This window comes from Gallus gallus, chromosome 1, assembly GCF_016699485.2.
Source record: "Gallus gallus isolate bGalGal1 chromosome 1, bGalGal1.mat.broiler.GRCg7b, whole genome shotgun sequence".
NCBI lineage: Eukaryota > Metazoa > Chordata > Aves > Galliformes > Phasianidae > Gallus > Gallus gallus.
Genome location: NC_052532.1, coordinates 105601318 through 105621967, shown reverse-complemented (window position 1 = coordinate 105621967; position 20650 = coordinate 105601318). Strand labels below are relative to the sequence as shown.

Genomic DNA, 20650 nt, shown 5'->3' with positions numbered 1-20650 from the left:
ACCTCTGCAGAAAGGGTATAAACTAGAGCACTTTGCTACCTTTGAGCTTCTTTTTGCTTTTCCAGTTCTGTCTTCCTTTCTTGTTCTTTCTGTTTCAGCCTCTCAGCTTCCAAGTTCTTTTGTTTCTGAAGCTGCTGTCTGTTATGTATTTCTCTCAGCTCCTAGAAAAAAAAAAAAGCAAAGAATGTGTAAACATATGCTATATTAATCATTATTAATGGCCTCATACATTTTCATTGTGAGGTAACAAAAATCGCAAATGTTGGATATCTCTTCAAACTTCCAATAATGCCAAACGCATTGGTAGATATTTAAGGTACATTTCAAAGGACTGTAAACCATTTAATATTTTCCTAGTTTTTACCCATACTAGCTGAGATGGTGAAGAATTAAGAACCAGGTCAGACTTCACTAAAAATGTGGCTTTAAGAAGTGGACAAAAGTTTGACAGTGTTTCACCTAGACACACTAAGAATGCAGAAAAAGTCTGTAACAGCAAATTGTTTCTAAATCCGTATCTTAACAATGCCTGTTAATTGCCTGTTGCCTGTTAATGCCTGAAATATACGACTGACAGTGAGCAGGTTCGTTCAGTTCTTGTGTCTACAAAGCTTTATCTTCACTTACTCAGGCATTAAAATAGTTTATCTTGAAAGTAGTGTGAATTTTTTTCAGAAATTCACAGATGAAGACTTCAAGAGATTCAAATAAAGGGCCAAGATGATAATAGTGAGTTAATCTCACAAAATTATTTATAGTTTCTTAGTTCCAAAAGTTGAAAGTTAATATGTTTATTTACAGACTGAATTTACATTGTGTCTAAAAATTTGTCAGTGAAATTAATCCATGCATTAGTGCTCAAAGGGTGCACTGTGCAACATCAAATTTTAAGATCAAGTCAAACAAACTACATTATTAAGAGGAGTAACATATGACCTCTGAAAGGTATCAAAACACTTCTGATACATGGATGAAAGTTTTTAAAAAGTCAAGTTGAACTTGGTGTTCTAGCTTTCAGTCCCATTTTCTTAATGATCCTCAATTTTAAATTCAATGAAAACTGAGTTCGGCATAATTAAAGAGATAATCAGTTCCTATACAAGTTTTAATTAAAACTCTGCTAGGGCCTTCAAAACTTACTGAAATACAGAGATAATTCGGGCAATACTATATTTTATGATCATCATTATTTTCCATAGTTACTCACAAGCTTAGCCAAAAGTTAGGATCCAGAATAGATATTGCAGAGTATAAAATAAACTACTCTTGTGAAATCACCAGAATTATTCAGGCAGGACATTGCCTTTGGGAACATTTTTAAACCCTGAATACCTACGGATATAAACATTCATGCATAGCCTTATTTTGGACTAAGGAAAAGGAATTCTAAAACAGAAGAGTGTCAGCAATATTCAACATAATTGGTTCATAGTATTCGACCCATATGGAACAGTGAGAAAATAAAGCCATCAGCATATTGCAGCAAACACACAATTGGACAACTGCTCCTGCAGCAAGATGTGGTCCACACCAGGCTTTTCTGTAGTGCTAACTACAGTAAGAGATCATTTCTAATAACTGAATTCTTATATCAGCTTCCTTCATGCTGCTACACTTACACTGAGGTACAAAGGATTTGACCCTTGTTTCCAATTAACTTATCTGGAGGAATCACAGGCACTGTCTTCATTATATGATTGCCTGAACTTTAAAAAGTACATACGTACAAATGCAAAGGACAAAATACACAGCCATAAAAGCACTGGCGGTAAAGTGTTTTACAAGCATTAATCTGAAAGGTCATAGATTTAAAAATGGCACAGTTTCACAGAAATCTCAGAATGGTTTGGACTGGAAGGGGCTACAAAGCCCACCCACCCCAACCCCTGCTGTGGGCAGGGCTGCCCCCCACCAGCTCAGGCTGCCCAGGGCCCCATCCAACCTGGCCTTGAGCGCCTCCAGGGATGGGGCACCACAGTTTCTCTGGGCAGCTGTGCCAGGACCTCCTGAGAAGAGGTTTTCTCAGGAGATTACTGGCAGGTCTTTCTTTCCATCTGGGACTGGCGTGCTGCCACCATCTGCTTGCCTTGCCTGCCCCTTGTAGGAGCTGCTGGCTGGAGGTGATATGGGAAGGCACAGATTGGGCAGGGAACAAGAGGCATGACTCATCTGATTTTAGTTTGCCACGTGAAAAACTGCTTTCAACAGTGTTTGGTATATTACAACAGTCTTCACATGTGCAAAATGAAGTATTTACAAAGCTCATGAAAATAAGAATGCTACTGCTCAGAAGTATCAAGTATCTTGAGTAGTACTCGTGATTTTCAACCAGCTGCCTCTCTTTTCTGGGTAAAAAGACTGCTATCCAAAGCACAGGTTTCTGTCTCCTAAGTTTAAATTTTATTAAATTATTGCACAGCCTTTAGTTTAGAAATCCTTTGTTATTCTACTTGTTGTTGTCTTCCTTCACATTCATTCCCTCTGCTGTCCCTGAACTCTGCATGCCAAGAAGCTCAAGTTTGAGTCCTAGTCGATGAGACAAAAAAAACCCTGCTGTTGCTATTGAACAGAAAAGGCTGAGGTAGCCACACAGTCCTAACACCGTAACACTGAAGATAACCTGTTACTTGCAAAAGCTATTTAGGTGACAGCACTTTCTAGTTTTTCCTTCCTTTGCATCCTTTTCTCAATCTCTGCTGTTCAAGCAATTAAATGGGAATAATCCAAGCAAGGAAAGAGGAACCAAAATTCTTGAAAAGCGTTCTTGAGGACTACCATAGTTAAAACAAAACAAAAAATCACAAATACTTCAAATGTAACAATCTAGATGCAAATACATGAGCTTAGTTTACTTAACAAGAAATCTGTATACTAAAAAGAATAATTCAGTTCACCTCCACTCACAGAATCAGGAGGAACCTACCTCTAATTCAGAAACAATTGGTATTTTGCTCCATTCAGAAAAACATCCTAGACTCTCAGTTACATCAAAGTCAGGATTTACAATACATCCGCACACCAAACACTATTTACTTCTACTAGATGTCTAACTATAAGGTTTGCCCAAACTATATTCTAACTGCAGTTTAGACATAAAAGTTTATCACACTATTGAACATGCAATATATGCCACTTTTACTGCCAAATAGAAAACTCTGGAAGTTCTAGCTATGAGCCATGTCTGTCTGAAGCAAGTCGTTTATCATATGTAACACAAAAGGCAGTATCATTAACTCTGGTTCAAATAATTAAATTATTTTCTTTGCTGGTTTTGTAATTTTATATATATGCTCAGCTAAGTGAGGATCTCAAGGTACAGTTTATAAAGATTTCCATAGAAACTTTATCAGATTATTCCTTCCCAGCTAAACCAATATGGTAGTTCAGTATTTTGTGAAGCGATTTTTCTGCGAGACATATCTGTCTGTAACAGGTAAGAAAATCCAACCTAACTTTTACAGCTGGCACTGAATGGAATATTTTGGAAGTAAAAAATGTAGTAAATAACCTTCTTTGCACCAGCTAAGAAGAAATAAAGATTTTATTGGTATCTCATGCCACTGGTGGATGCTTTGCCGAGTACCAGTGGGTGGCCGGGGGAAGAAATAATCAGCATTTATTGCAGTGCTATAAGACATCAACTGAAACAGAATTATAGTGACACTTCAACAGTCAACAGAATGAAACATTTACTGAATATTCAGCACAGTCCTACACTCATCTTTTACAAACACAAGCAACTTAAAATTTGTACAAATTGTATACTGTAACTCTGAAGACATAACAATGCTATCTTTGTTTCTGATGTGCTGGACAACAAACGTCTTATCATAAAAGCAGTGAGAAATTGTTACCTTTCAATTTAATTCACAAACAGACTAACAAGTATAAAAATAATTTTGAAATGTTACAATAACCACATTTAGGTACTCACGTAATATTGAATATGAATTAAAATATGAGTATATTTTATATATTAGGAAAATATGAATATACAGCAGAGTAATATTAACTATATACAGACAAGTCATATTGCTATGAAAACCTTAACTTTAAAAATGTAATTGTTTAAGCCCAAATTTTGCCTCTTGACAGAAAGATAAGAGAGCTTAGAACACTCTTCAAGGATTACAATACAAGATTTCCATCAAATCTTCTTTTGAGACAAACGGGAGCATTTGTTGAACCCTACAGTTCTGTGCTCACTGAGGCTTCCCCAGTAGGCTCCTCTACCCTACTCCCCAGCTCCCAAAGCACCTTGACAGAGTTCCTCCTTTCACCCCATTTCATAGCTAAGGCAGAATTGAGGAAGTATTGTCATCTCTCTCATACCTGGAATCCCAAATTACAGTGTTGTGTAGGAACACTTAATATTAGAAGCCTTTTCTTTTTAAAAATTTTGAACATCGTGACCGAAAGAGGCAATTAACTTCAAATCTTAAAGTGTCAGATATGCAAAAGGCAAAAGTAACTAACTAGTACCTTGCGCAGGTTGCAAATCAAGGCACACTCCTCATTTAGGCACTAAGGATAAGATAAAATTACAAACTCTTCTCTACGGTTATGCTTTACTGTTAGCACCTTCTATTAAATACTAACTTATTTAAACACTGCACACTCATCTGTTTATGGAAAAGTGAAGCACATAACTGGAGGAGGTTCACCACTCAGATTGAGAAAGTTGTGTACTGCCTGAGAATGGCATGGAGACCTTTAGAAAGGAGTCTAAGTAGTTGACGCAGCCCAGGAGAACTGCCAGGCACTGCAGCATTGCATCTTCCATTGCCATTGACTGGAAGAAAGAAATGCTCAAATGTAAACAGGCATTCATATGCAAGACTTGTCCAGTGCACACTGACTAGACAGGGACTGACAACAACTGGAACATGACACAAAATGTACAACATTCTTAAGAACTTAAATCTAGTTGTTCACCACTTTTTGCAGGCACTGAGAATAGCTTCTCAGCAAGACTAACATATTTCAGAAACACTGTTTTCTCTTGTGGAATGACTGAGATAAGCTCTAAAATATATGATTCTTCAGTGTTGTATGAAAAAACAACCTGGTCTTTAGAGACAAAAACCACATTAACAACAATTTTAATTGCTTTATTTGGCTGTGTAGTGACTAGTAAGATTTAAAAGTAAATTTAGTTCATTTTACTAGTATCTGTGTCAGATTTAATTATTACATTTCTAGGCTAAGATTTTTAAAGAGGGTCAAAAAGTCAGACTCCTAGAATTTAATTAAGGATACAAAGATGTGGCCTAATTTTCAACCTTGTTACAAACTCTGCCTCTCATTTTATAGGCAAGTACAATCCACAAGACTTCTGCAGCAAAATTTCACAGACCTCATTTCAAAAGATATCTCATCAGTTTCAAACGAAAGTACTTATTTCTTTGCCAAACAAGTGCAATTGGTGGCTTTAGGCTAAAGACACAGTGGCACTCTAGAAGTCAGGTAACTCTAAGTACTATCAGTCTGCTCAAACTGAGTATATGTAGCTACAAATATCCAATGAAGATACATGGATCTACTTCCTTTGAAGCATTAATAATAATTTATACACCAGAAAAGTTTTGAGTAGAAACGAATCCTAAGGAAATTTCAAACAGTTGAGATGTTAACTTGAAACAGAAGTAACTGGAGTAATTGAGCTCCAAAGGATTAATAAGAAGAAATTTAAATCAATTGTTTTGAAGGGTTGAATAAAATTTCACTGGAAAGAGAAATGTCATTTATCATCACAAGTCATTTATCTCCTTACTCTGTCATTTGTGCTATTAAGGCATGAAGCAAATATAAGGTGATTTAACATCAATTTTCAGTATTCACATAAAACTGCAACATGGAGTATTGGTAAGTGTTGAAAAGTTGATCTGTAACCAAAAATATATTAGTGTCAAGTAAACCTTATAGTCTCACCAATGAAAAGGTACGCTAGACACTAGTTAAACTGTTCACTTTATGTTTTGCTGTCTCAGCATATTTATGTATCAGCTCTCAGTAGATCAAGTGTAGCTTGTTTCGAGAGAATGAATTTGAAATGCATTGCAAAATGTAAAGATATATTCACATAGGAGATGATACAACAGTTATTCATAAACAAAACATGAGGAATAGATCTCAATAATGATGATAAATGTTAATGATTTCATGTTGCTGTCAACTTTACTGTCTCTTAAGTATTTCATCAGAACTAGTAAGTTAGTTTGGCATATAGTTTGTACTTAGAGAGCAGCAGCTTACAGATTTCCAATCTTGGCTCTGTATTCTATTAACTTAAGCATTTTGACTAAGTACTCTCTCTTCTAGTAGGCAAGTGCAAAACACTTCAAAATAGTATATACTTGATGAGTATCCTGGGTATGCTTCTCTTTTCAGAGAATTCACAAAATGTATCATATCATTCTGCTTCTAGCCCAGAATTTAGTCATAGTATACAGTTAAGCACCAGTGCCTCTCCATCATTTGACAGAAAACAGATTCACAAGCCAGTGTCAATTAGAGTGATGCTGTTCCAACAGCTACCCATCAAATGTGTATCTCTCAGCATATTGGAGCACAACAGAAGAGTAGATCATCATAGAAAAAAAAACTATTACTTTTAAACATACAAGATATTTTAGGAAGATCCTTGGTTAAAAATAGCGTTTTAAATTTATTTATTTAATAAAAATACATTTTCAATAAATATTTACTTACATTCTATTTTTACATAATTCCTTTGATCTATAAGTTAAACAAGCCTTTACTTTACATAGAGCTCATATGGTTGAGTTTTGATACATTATTTGAAAAGGTTTTACATTTTAACATAAGAACTATACAGCTGACTGATAATTATATAAATTGTATAATATTTTAGCACCAAATGAACATATAATGTTTACGCACAGTATCATTCTACTCTTAGTTGTGGAAATTATTACCAAATTGAAAAAAAAAAGTCATCTTTCCAATGGGAGCATCTTAAGGTCGTCATAGGCTTTTGATTGTTTAGGTTAAGAATATCAGAGAATTATTGAGGCTCCTACACTACTTTGCAGAATTTTTACATAGCTGTGCTCTGGCTTGATTAAAGAGCAGAACTTCCACTTCACATAAACTGTAACCAAACTAAGAGTTTCATGAACTCCTTTCACTAGCTTCGTGTACAGACTCACATACAAAATGTTCTGAGAGCTCCCTCAACAAGAGTAAATGGCCCTTAAAATAGTGCTGCATACACAGGGTCTTCTAAGCAGTTTCCCTATCAATGAGAGTCATGGAGGGAAGGTTTAGATTGGATGTCAGGGGGAAGTTCTTTACAGAGTGCTGAGATGCTGGCACAGGCTGCCCAGAGAGGTTGTGGACGCTCCATCCCTGGAAGTGTTCAAGACCAGGTTGGCTGGGGCCCTGGGCAGCCTGATCTAGTACCAGATCTGGAGGCGGGTGGCCCTGCCTGTGGCAGGGTGGTGGGAGGTTGATGATCCTTGGGGTCCCTTCCAACCCAAAGCACTCTATGATCACCATCCCATGCTGAGCCCAGGAAATGGCATGAATTTGCATGCAGATGTTTAATCTAGTAATAAAGATATCCAGGTCTCCAAAAACGCATCTTACACATTCAACAAAACTACAAAAGGGAGAAGATACATCTCCCTCTGAATTAAGTTCCCACTTCTCAGTTTCATTAGTAAAACTGCCCCACTGCCACATTTTCACTTCTTAAATTCATCTCCAAGAAAGCATAGGAAGCTGCAGCAAGGCAAAAATACTAACATTCAGCATTGCAAATTGGTCACCCTATTAAGCACTGTGTCTACACATAACGAAATCAAGAAAACAATGTCCTCAGTAAAAGAAAGGCTGCTGAGGTTTTCCCAAAAGCTGTCCACATAATTAATTTTCAGCATTTGAAGTCATAACGTTAAATACTAAGATTTGAACACAGAAATCAATTCTCCCATTAAGCTGTGAAATAGCTTACAATTACACAATGTGCTAAGATAGATGGAAGACATTCTGATAAATTAATGTCTTTGTTTAATGTCAATTTTCATCTTTTAATTCTTAGCTTGTTAGTTATTGAGCCCTTTCATATTTACAAAATTAAATAATTAAATGTACACACTTGGGGTTTTTTAGTGCCATGGAACTAAGATTATTCACATACACTCCCTTTCCACCCACTTATACACTCTTCAGGTCACCTACAATCAAATCAAGTGCTGATGCCAATTTTAGAACGAGTATCCTTTGGTCACATTTATCTTCAAATTGGTTCAAAATGTATCCACTTAAGAAAAAAAAAATCACCCAAAAAGCACAACATGATAAAATGTGCCCAAAGAATATACAAAGAGGGAATGCAAGTAAGGTAAACTGTTCTATTTTCTTTGAAAGTAAAACGAATATTTAGTTCAGTTTTATGTATGTTATGTCTTTGCAGAGATTCTTCACTTTCTACCTGCCTGCCTTGAAACAGGTAGTGTTATCATCCACAGCTTTTTATTTTACCTACATTGAGAAATTTTAAGATTTAAAAAAGCTATTTGTTGCATAAATTCAAACACACCTTCCTTCTTAAAGTGTCTGATATAGTCATAATTGATCTAATTTAAAAAGAACTACAGAAATATTAATGTATTGATCATTGTCCTTTTCTTTCTAAATACCAGTAGCACAACTTAATTTTGTCTTGCAGCAAATGGAGAATTTTTCTTGTTAGCTTTCAGTGGAAGCCAACAGATAAAATAGCAAATAAAGTACTTATGCATTGGAATATTTTGCTAGGGGAAAAAAAAAAACAAACACTATTAAATGGTTCTAATGACAGACTAATTTATAACTTTTCTCTGAATAACTCTCTTCTACTGACTTTCTCAACTTCTGTAATTTTCTTGTGCAGAAATAAACAAGATCACACGGTTTGAACAAAAGACTAATCAATAAAGGATGAAACCACAAACAACAGACAACTACATTCAGTAACAAGTATGCTCTTACAAACAGCAGATAAGATTTGAATTTGAAGGACTGATTCCAGCAGATTTGACGACCTACTGTAGTCATGCTGTTCTTCCAATGCAAAGGGGTAGAAGGTAGTGATTTAATACTTGTAGTCACAGCTCTGGAATCAGACTTCAAATTTATTCTTAGGTTTATTATGCAGATTAAGTTTATTCAAACTCTTACTCTGAATGCTAAGTAGTATTTTCTTCAAAAACAAAAATGATAGATTTCACAATGTCGCCAACACTGACATTCTAAATCAATCATTTATCAATTATCTTCATGATAAAGTAATAAATTTATTGACTGAACATTCAGAAGATAGAGATTAAAAGTTTCAAATTACCTTCAGCTGATTATTGAAAATATCAATTTCCTGAAGTTTAGATCTGGTTTCTTTTTCTACTTCATCTAGCTGGTCTCGAAGCTGTTGACGGGCTAGTTCCTTGGCTTCTAAGGCTCTTTTGATAGTAAGAAGAGAATCTCCTGTTTTTAAACATATTGTGAAAGAAATATTTTCTTACATGGAGAATTTAATGGCATAGAACACAACATTTTTCAAATTGTATCTTGCAACACAGAAAATATTATAGAGTATGCTGTGTAATGCAATGTCATGGCTTTAACAAACACATTTAAACTTACAAAAAATATACTTACTATGCAAACTGTTCTGTTGAACCTGCTTTAGTTGGTCATTGAGTAATTGCTTTTCTGGAATCAACTTTCCAAGCATCTGCTGAGACTCCTGAAAAGAAGACAAGGAAAGAGAATGCAAGACAATAAAAACACAAAGTGGTAAGTGATGGATGACGACTGTGGTCATAAGATTTTTCATTTTCATTTCTTCTGAAATCACTTTTTACTTTTCCATACAGTAAATCATGCCATTACAGAAGCACTATCTGTGTGGAACCTCCACTCAAAAATGGTTCTCTGCCAATTTGTCCTGCCTTTTTTGATGTTGGTGGTGGTGGTGGTTTGGGGTTTTTTTTAGTACAAAAAAAGTAAGAATATCGAATTTAAGCTTATTATCTAAGGACTGATTTCTCATTGAATACATAAGTTGGATTGGAAGTAATTGAAACTGAGGACAAAAAAAAGATATAGGCATCTTTTCTTGTATCTAAATATACTTTAAAAACACTTCTTAACAGTTTAGTTCTCATTTTAATAAATAAACATTAACTTCAACAATAAATAGGACAAATGTTATCTGTTTGTACAAAGAAAACAAAATAAAGGCTCTAACCTTATATTATGGACAAAAGCTATGCAACACTACCTCTGTTAGATAAGAATAAAGATCTCTAAAGCTCTATATTTAGTACTCATGAAAGAGGATTAGGGCCTCTAAATTTCAACTTACATTCATACAATTTTGTACCAAAATTGCAGGAGACTCTGCAGATGAGAAATTCATCCTTTCGTGGACTATATATAGTCTTCGCTTTTTGTGGAGGATGAAGTGCTACTTCACACACTTTTCAGAAGCCTTGACCTCCAATTTCAAGTTATCAAAGCAAATTATAGAAGCATGATGTGAAACAGCTTATTGTACAAAGCTGTTCAATTGTCAGTGTCTCATTTCTCACACAAACTACGTAGTTCATTTAGCAGCTACCTGGAATTGCAGGCATTTGAAGAACATCTGACAATTTCAATTTGTCACAAAGGACTGTGAATGAAATAATACAATTCTAGCAATAAACGTCACCTAACAACTCATGAAAAGTTTCTACTTTTCATCACAAGAACACAAGCTTGAACCCAGTGGCACAACTTCATAGTTGTCTCACCTTACTCATGCCAGTCTTTAAGACCCGAGTGTTTGGCTCAGATCTTATGATTATGCAAGAACCACAGACAACTGTAATCTCCTTATGTTCCTGAAAACATACTCAGGTAGCACAGCAGTTGAGGTCTCTACAAATTCATAAGGTTTAAAAATTAAGATAAGCTATGCATTTGACTATTAGGAGTTACACGTGTTTCTCACTGTTCAGCTTTTCAACTCTTCAAGGATATAATGAAGGCCAGATAGCTCTATCATGGGCCAGTTTTCTTTATTTAGAAACAAAAAAGGAACAGCAATATATAAGGCAGCATTTTCCAACTCATCTGCCTGAGGAGGTCTACCTTGTCGCCAATAAATCACCACTGCCATGTTTTAAAACTACAGGCAAAACACTGTCCTCTGCATTTATGCTTCCCCCTTCCACCAAACTCCTTTCCCATTGAAATACCTGCAAGCTCCATGTCACAGTTTGAGATGAAAAATTTTAAAAGAAATATAAAATTAGCCTCACACACAGCCATATTGGACATGGAGTTTTCAGCAAGTATTACCCAAGAAAGATGGCCTCTAATCAATTATACATACTGAGGGATTAACCTCAATAGAAAAAAAGGAAAGGAAACTGGCCCTCTAGGCACAAAGATATCAAAATTCTATCATTCCAATCAAGGAATGATTTAGTTAAGGAAAAATAGCAGAACGGATCTCAAATTGATCCAGGATTTACAGAGAAATTACCATTCTACAAGTGGAAAAAGTAATATAGGACAGTATTTCAGAGCAGAATGTAAACTTAATGTGCTTGTCTTCAATGGGCAGACTACTACTGAAATCCAGGCTATTAATCTGAAAACACAGAATAATTTGGAGTGTATTTAAGAAAAGAGAATGTCAAGGGACCACAAGGATCAAGTTCTGCTTCCTGCTATCACAGACAACTATGCAACAGTTATCTAGTACAAGACTGTCTTCTGTATCCATCAGTTCTACTGAGGAAACAGATGGAAGAAATTAAAGGCATCACTAACACTGTAGTTTCATGCAACAAGACATTTCAATATAGCAGCAGAAGGAAAAAAAAAAAAGCAATCAAAACCAGGTTCTCTTATGTCTAACGGAGGAAAACTTTCTTTTCTGACTCTATGCTCTCAGCAAGAGGGTAAAATGAGAAACTGAGGTACCACTAACACACTGTAAGTCTCTGTCACATACTCTGCTCCCAGTGCTTCAAAGAAAAGACAAATTACTGGGAAACCAAACAGTTCATCAAGGAGGCAAAAAAAAAAAAAAAAACTCAGCGAAAAACTAGTGGAAACCCTGCAGACAGTATACATGTGGTTCAAACACCCCTAGAAATATCATTCTACAGATACCAGAGATGCACGTAACTAGTACAGATTTTCATCATGCAGTATTAACTGTTAGACAGTTTCTTCCAAAATTTTAATCAAACTCCATCTTGAAACTAATTAATAGGTTAAAGAATAATTACTTCTTTTAATTAACTCACTTTGCACGCCAAGGGTCAGATGTATTAAATTATAAGACTTCCAAGTAAAGATATAATATTCTACAAAAAGAATTCACAATATTAACTTTTAATCTACTGGAGCCTTTATACAAGTCACATACTGCTCTTCTCTTTCCTCTACAAATTAGATTGTAAAATGTAAAGGATATTTGAGAAATCCATCTTTTTCAGGAAAAATCTATCCATTCTCTTAGGTTCTCCCCAGATAGAATGTGACCTTTTCTACTAACTACTAGCACTTCTTTCTGGAAACATAATCAAGCAAAACTAACTGAAATACTAGTGGTAGAGAACAATGGACTCCTAAGAGAAGACAGCTCCATAAAGCCATAGCTATTGCTATCAACCTAAAGCAAACAAACAAACCTTCAAATTCAAACCGAAAAATGCAACAAAACCACCACCAAGAGAGTCAAATGTAATTTTCCTTACAAAAGTGCTGTCACAGTCATTGTGAGTGAATCAGTTTAAAAAGTGCATAGTTAGAAGTGCCCTACCCCTTATTTGAGTACTGTCTAACAGCAATGAGAAAAGCTAAAAATCACTACAAAGATAGTAGTGATTTTAAAACAAGTAGTAAATTTCAGAGTGGTATCAAAATGCTCAGAAAAAAAAAAAAAAAGCAATCTGCTTTTTTATCATTGTGATCTGTTCATAAGTAGAATAAATTGTTAGGAAGGTGAAGAATCCTTCTGATGTCCTTCACTTTTCCCTTCATTGTGATGAAGCTAAAACTGATGCATAAAAGCAGTAGAGAAGGAAAGCACACCTACAATCAGCCAATAAAATTAAAAATAAACATTGTTGAAGATTCTAAAGGCAATGCTGCCCTTTTATTCATCTAGGACTACTCAATAAGTGACTTACCTACATCTACTTGTAGGTGGATTATCCTTCTCATTGCTTGCTTCCTAATAGTGTTCATTTCACATATATTTTTTTCTTTCATCTTTACCTTCTGTTAATTATGCCCAGCTGTAAAAGCTCATTCAAAGTTCTTGATAACCAAAGCTGTATATTCTCATGATTTTTTTTAGGGTGTCTGTTACAATGGGACCCTATACCAACCGTAGAACATTGGTCTTTTCTATTACACAAATGACAACTTTCTGCCATATCATTTTCTCCTTGTTATATTAGGACAAAAGCTAAGAGATGCTCTACCCTTCCTGAATACAGAGGCCAACTGACGAAAAATAACCAACAAGTTAACAGAAACTACATATGAAAGTAGGAAGTCAAATTTATTCAAATTGTTGAAATAGCATTTACCTATGTTCAGAAGACAACAACTACTAGGTAGCTGTTTACCTTCTTCTAAGATGACTTATTGTATCTCAGACCATTTCTGCAGCAATTTTTTTGAAATATAAGTGGTAGGGAAATTCAAGTGGTTGTTGCTTTCACGTGGAAATTGGCTGTGCTCATAAGATCTCAAGTCTTTAACTCATTCAGGTAAGTGGGTGCATTTTCATGAATTTCATCAAGCATAGCCAGCTTTTTGCTTCTCTGAGCCAGTGCTGCTAAAAGTGATTTAATTTCCTACACTTCATCAAACGCTGTTTGACTTCATTTTCACTTGCCAATACAGGAGCATTTCATTAAAGGAAGGTGTATGACTTCAAGACAACTATGGCAGTTCTTAATGTCACAAGCTTCCTGTAGTAGCATTTCTTGTTTGTATCAAGTGGACACAAATTCTGTAAGAACACGATCTCTCAACAACACACTTTATACCAAGCTGCTGCCAAAAGAAAGACATCTTTCTGTTGGCAGCTGTAATGATGCACACAAAACCTAAAAAGAAATGGAAGGTGTTTTAAAAAGTAAGAAGGAATTCCAAAAAATACTCATGCTCACAACAAAACAAAGAACCAGAAAGTCCCATCTTCATATCCAACAGAGAATTTTAGATAGAAAAACAGGAAAGAAGAATGCAAGGATTTGACCAAGAACTGACTGGCAAATGAAGTTTTGATGTATATATTTTTTTATTTTATAATAACAAAAGCATCATCAAGTCACTTTAGTGAGGTCATTCCCTTCGGCACAGAAACAGAAGTCACTACAATAAAAATACATCACAAGATTTGATTCCTCTAATCCCCAAACCCATTTATTTACTACTCCATACAAAGGATTACATGAGGACGAAGCAGTAATCACAGTTATACCTTCAAGTGTATGAAGCAATTCCTAAATGTCTGAAGAACAATACAGAAGCTTTAAAAGTAACGATCTATAATAACTGCTCATATACAAGAAACAATGCATCATATTTTGTGCCAAGTTTTGTTAGGATATTGATGTAGTTAATGAGGGCAAAGTGCAAGACTGAGAACAAAATGAGAAAAATTTCCTTACCTGTAGCTGCTGTTGCAAATGGGTGATTTCTGCAATTCTCAGTTCTCTAGATTTATTTGTACTTTCAATTTCTTGTCTTTGGGTAGACAGCCGACATCTGATATCCTGAAGCTTTCCTTCCAACTGATTTTTTTTATCATTCTTTAGACAAAAAGAAAAAGACCTCTTTGTTTTACCAGAATGCTTCTCATGGAAATCAGGATCTAGAAAGTACTTTTATTCCACACTTAATGTTGAAATTATAGAAAATAAATAGGACTATATCACAGACATTACCATGTTTGTGCATTTATTCTGCAACGCAATCACTTACTAGAGCTTCCAGCTCAAATTCTAAAGTCTTCTTCTTTGCCTTCAGAACAACTATGTCCTCTTGTTCTCTGTTTCTTTGATTTAGCAGTTCTTGCCGACGATTACGTTCCCATTCAAGTTGCCTTTGCCTCTCAAGTTCCCGTTTTGCAGCCTTCAGCATTTAATCAAACCAAAAAGATATGAAAAATCTATTTTGAGAAAATATTCTTATCACTGATATTCATATTCTAATGTGTGATTAAAACATTAATATAAACATGCTGCTAAGTTGTGGAATACCTATGTACCTCTGTTTAAGCATATAAATCGCTCAGTTGTTTCAACACTCACTTGAAACTACTGGTGCTTCACTTGTATAGCAGATATGTGAATTAACAGAATATCATTCAAGACCTAGTTTTCTGATTTAATAAGTTGTTTCACATTAAGATTTCAAAAATTCTTCAAAATAGCATCAAATCTCTCCCTAACATAAGGCATTCTCCATCTTTGCAAAGAACAGTCAAATGCTACTGCACTGCATCACTGATTGGCAATGTGAGAATATAACAGCTTTTATTTAACCAGTATGTGTTTTCTTTAACAAATTATCTCATCACAGGAAAACCATGAATGTCACCAATGCCAAGAAATCTTTCATCATTAATTCAAACATCTCTTTACATTAAAGAGAAGGACTGGCACTATTTTTAAAGAAATCAGAAACGAGGAGCACACTGTCGTAGATCTAAAGATCCCATCCATTCATTTCTTGTGAAAAATTTAGAAAGAGATTGTCAAACTCTTTCCTTCCCTTCAAAAACCCCAAAATATAAGTTCATTGTTTAAATGTTTGCTCACTAAAAATAAAGATGGTAAAATATTCAGTGTACACACACTATTCTGTTCTAAACAAACACGGATCTCAGTGACATAGCCACGCTCCTTTTATCAAATTGATTACCTCTCTTCTTTCTATTTCTTTCCTCCTTTCCTCTTCTCTCTGCCGTTCCAATTCCCGTTGTTTCTCCAACTGTTTCTCTAGCTCCAGCTGTCTTTTCCTTTCTTGCTCTTGTCGTTCACGTTCCTTCCTTTCTTGCTCTGCCCGTTCCAGCTGTGCTAGACGCTCTTGCTCTTTGCGTTGCTGTTCCAGGAGAGCCTGCCTCCGTTTTTCAAGTTCTAGATTGCCACGTTCAAAGTTCTCACGTTTTTTATCTTCAAATGTAACTTTAATGTGTGGAAACATGGGGCAAAGGAGAATTAAACTTTGTTTTGTTGTCTTGAAAAAAAAATTCAATGTTTGCTGAATCAATGTAAATAATCTTCCAACAATACTAGAAACAGCTTTCAACTACTGATAGTACAGATCTACAGGTAATCCTAGGTTTTATTGTTACCTTTTATGTTGTAGTTCCCTTTAAACCCACAACCTAAAGTAACTAAAGTGAATTTTAGTCCCCTTTAAACCCACAATCTGAGGTAATTAGAGTGAATTTTAGTCCTCATTTTTCAGTGCAGACACATGATCCGAAGTTCCACTATACGCTCACAGTAGTAAAAGCACAAGAACCAGCCCTCCTTTTACTTCTACAAGAAAGGCAAAGAATTCAGACAAAGTTGTTTTTTAAAAGCTATTATGCAAATGATCAGAATGTATTTAAACTTGATATTCTCATAAGACAACTCATTACTGTCAGGAAAAGAAATAGCTTGCTTAATTAAATTGTTGAGCAGAAATACTCATGAAGACTAGAACCCTGCTGATACACATCCTCATCACTTACTGTCCTAAAATAATGCCAGCACAGGTTCCCTGACACTGTTCTGCAATATCAGGGATTATCCTTTCCGTATTACATGCTCTGGAACACCTTTCATGGTTCCACCAAATTATTCCCTCCACATCATCTTCTGTTTCTTTTCATACCCTCTACATCCCATTCCCATACTTTGTACTCTATGTTTCTCTTCCTTCATGCTCAACACTATTGGCATGCAAGTAGAATCAAGAGACAGTACATGTTCCCTCCAAAGTGTGACACGTTGGCCCAATATCTGCCAACCCAGTTGAATTCTTGTCTTTTCTTAAGTTTGGGTCTCCTCCCTATTACCAATCACCAATTTTCACAGAAAAAGAAATTCAATCACTTTAATGTTTTGACTCTGAGAAAATCTATTTATTTAAAATTAGCCACTAGATTCAAAGCATACTAGGATACAGTCTGATAAGATACAGAATGTGATTATAACCACCATTACTTTAGAAAACCAAGGAAAAAGGGAAAAGAAATACAAAACTATGTCAAAGAAGTAATTTAAAAGAAATGGGAAGAAGGGCAAAATGCTTGCCATCAGCATAGGCATTGTTTAAGAAACTATCTTAAAGGCTCAAATAAAATATTTACTAACAGGATAAAACACCAGGCTCTAAGAGGACTGCCCAACAAACTAGTATGGTTACTCAACAAAATCAAGGTAGCTTCTAGACATAACAAAACAAAGTATCAAAACAGAAGAGCAAATGAAATGAATAGCTATTGGTTTATGTCACAGTTCTGAAGCGATAGCTTCTAAAAGTTTATAAAAACTAGTAATGAAAACTCTTTCAAAAATCTCAATAAAAAACCAACCCCAACCAGTTAGATTTAGTAAAACCAATTAAGAAGCAAGAAGTCATTCCCTTTATGAGTGATCTTTGTAGTAGAAAATCTGTATATCAAATATAGTGAAAGGTTTATGCACTCTATGTAGTTCTCGAACTGGAAGTAAATGGCTTTAGAACAAAAATAAACTCCAAAATATTAACAGGTTGCCAAGCGCAGAGAATATTAATCCATAGTTCAAAGACTAAACAAAATTTAGGAACAACTAAAGGTGGCCCTGCTTGAACAGGGACTTGGACCAGGTGATCCAGAGTCCCTTCCAACCTCAACCACACTGTGACTGTGTGATGCTAGCTGTGCTCTGCAACCCATCCCTTAATCAACATCAGTGGAGTAAGACTAGATGATAGCAAACGCAACACCAGCCTTCAAGAAAAGAAAGTAAAATGACCAGTCAGTTTAAACTCGGGCAGGGCAGAGTAGCTGTACAGTGTGTGTAGAGTACACACAACTAAAAAAGATAACCACATGGAAGAATCAATGCAGGGAAGAACTGCCTCTCAAGTCTAATAGAGAGCTGTGTTTAGAACAAAACAGAAAAGCATTATCATGTCCCTGTATAAATCCACCATGTTGCTGCATCTTCAACTGTGTGAGATTCTGGACATCTTAGAATTGGATAGAGCAAAAAGAGAAAAAAGAACAAGAGGGGATGATCAGAAATGTAAAAAAGTTTCTTGCCATTTAGCATCACTGAGGCTTTATGCTTCTCTCTTTTATTTTTTAAACAGAGCTGCTAAAACTTATATAAAGGAAGCACTTTGCTACACAGACAGCAGTGAAACAAGCCTCTCTCTATATGTGTCAAATTATACTGCATAAGACAGAAAACTGAGGTAGTAAAGTTTTCATTACAGTCCTATAAAAGGGCTGCAAAGTGCTTCCCCTATTGAAAGTACCTAAGGTAAACGGCCTGAAAGCTGCTCCTATCTCCACTGTTAGGAACAAATGATTCAGGAATCAGCTGGACCAAGGAATATTGTGTTGGTTATGCCTCTGACAAACTGATACGAAAAGAAAATATTTCTTAAAACATTATAACTTCAGAGCTTGTAACAAGATAAGAGATATTATTATAAGATATTATTATACCATTTCTCTTATAAGAGATGGTCCCTCTGATAACAGCACACAACACATCTCTATGTACACTTGCTCACCTGGCAATTTCTTTTCCAGTTGCTGCTGTTCTTCTTCTAATGCTGGTTCTTCTGGTAACCTTTGGTCTACAGATACTGAACTTACAGCAGATACACCACTACCAGAGCGTACTCTTCTGTCAATGAAAGGATAATTCCAAGTTGTTTAAAAGAACATATGCCTGTCAAATTTATTGATAATTTAATGATGCAATCATAAATTAATTGCAATGATGTAATGGTTAGTGATATTTAATTCTCATTGTCTGGAGTGTTTTACTCTGCAGTTGTCATTAAGATAATAGTACCCTCCAGAGTACCAACAGCACACACTGGTGACCTAAGCATCAAGTAGCTTAGAGATGTGTTTAACTCTCACTAAGACCTTTTAGTTATGACCAGTCTGAAGCTGGGGAAATAGTGAATTTAACTATAATGAAAGTTGCAAAGACAGAGAATGCTTACTGCAGTCAAACTGAAAACAAGACACCACACAGAAGATACAAAAAATTATCATCTTCAAGACTATACTTTAAGAACATGATATACTTTAAGAACATGAAGCTGTGATTGCATGTAAACATTTCCTTCCGTTGCTGTAACCTGTCTTCCTACCCATTTCTCCACCAAAAAAGAAATGAAATAGTGAAAGAGAAGTACTGACTCAGCATTACTATTCACAAATAAAACTTAAAAAAAAAAAAATCCAAACCCATAAGAATTTGCTACAGTGAAAATTTAGGGCACGTTTTAACTTCGAAAACATCCTAACACATACAGAAATATAAGCTTGAACTAAAAACCTTTAAGTCCACATAGCCAGATTGAGTCAGCAAAACAATGACAAACACTGTACTCTCACAAGGACATTTTTGTGACAGAGTTTTTTTTCCAGTATTCAGCACTTCTGATAAAAACAAGACGAAAAAAAAAGCTAGACAAGCATTTGCCAATGAGAAGGCATTCTCTGCCATCTATGCAGCACAAAACCAAGAAGGGCTATTTTCCAATATCTTGCTTTTCACACTCACAGGACAGCTTTCCCACATGAAACAAAAATTTAGGAGCAAGATTCCAGAATTATAACTGGTTACCTAAATGAAGGTGGAATATACTCTGGAGGCAGTACAGGTGGCAGTGGCTGACCAGACATAGCTACATCAATTAAGTGCATAGCCAGAATAAACTCTTCAGCTGTAAGCTTTCCATCTTGATCAATATCTGAAAGATTCCTTTTAAAGGAAAGATACAACGTAAGTAAATTATTAAAGATAAAAAAATCACTGTTAAAAAGTACAACTTTGGAATATTTAGTTCCAAATTAATTCCTTTTTTCCATTATTTTTTCACACTACTTTGTTTTTTTTTTTTAAACAAATGAAAAGTAAAATCCAAATGCATCACAATTTCCCACATTTCTCTTGTATATCTTCCTTGAAACTATCTATACAGTCATGGCTTCCACTTTGCTTGCTCTTGGAATGCTGCCAGCGCTATAAGCTATGGAGGTAATGTTAATCAATGGGGGGTATTCTTGGACACCTTGTGAATATCCACTGAGCAATATCATTCAAAAAACGAATGGTTCAGATGTTTGGTAGAAGTTTTTGGTCTGGTAAACATCTTCCATTGAGACTCCCACCTTGCATTCTTGAGAGCATATACGCATTAAAATGAAAGCCATTAACATTATAACCTTTACAAGCACAAAAACATTTTATCATTATGCACACCCAAGAAAAAATGGATCGCCTAAATCCATCTCCAACAGATTCATGGAATCTCCAATACCACCTTCATATGAAGGTGCTTTTGGACAAAGTTTAACAGTCTAAACGTCAGCTTCTTTTTTCTCCATCAT

General features: G+C 35.4%; 1 protein-coding gene across 1 annotated transcript in view; it reads right to left on the bottom strand.

The window, feature by feature from the left end:
* ITSN1 (intersectin 1) overlaps positions 1 to 20650 on the bottom strand; it is a 119094-nt gene that overhangs the window by 52681 nt on the left and 45763 nt on the right. Inside the window, exons 10-17 of the mRNA XM_040666360.2 lie at positions 19884 to 20021; positions 18811 to 18926; positions 15952 to 16214; positions 15010 to 15159; positions 14697 to 14837; positions 9664 to 9751; positions 9350 to 9489; positions 40 to 161 (exon numbers count right to left, since the gene is read on the bottom strand). Of these exons, the coding sequence (XP_040522294.1) occupies positions 40 to 161; positions 9350 to 9489; positions 9664 to 9751; positions 14697 to 14837; positions 15010 to 15159; positions 15952 to 16214; positions 18811 to 18926; positions 19884 to 20021 (1158 nt within the window). The remainder of the gene's footprint in view (positions 1 to 39; positions 162 to 9349; positions 9490 to 9663; positions 9752 to 14696; positions 14838 to 15009; positions 15160 to 15951; positions 16215 to 18810; positions 18927 to 19883; positions 20022 to 20650) is intronic.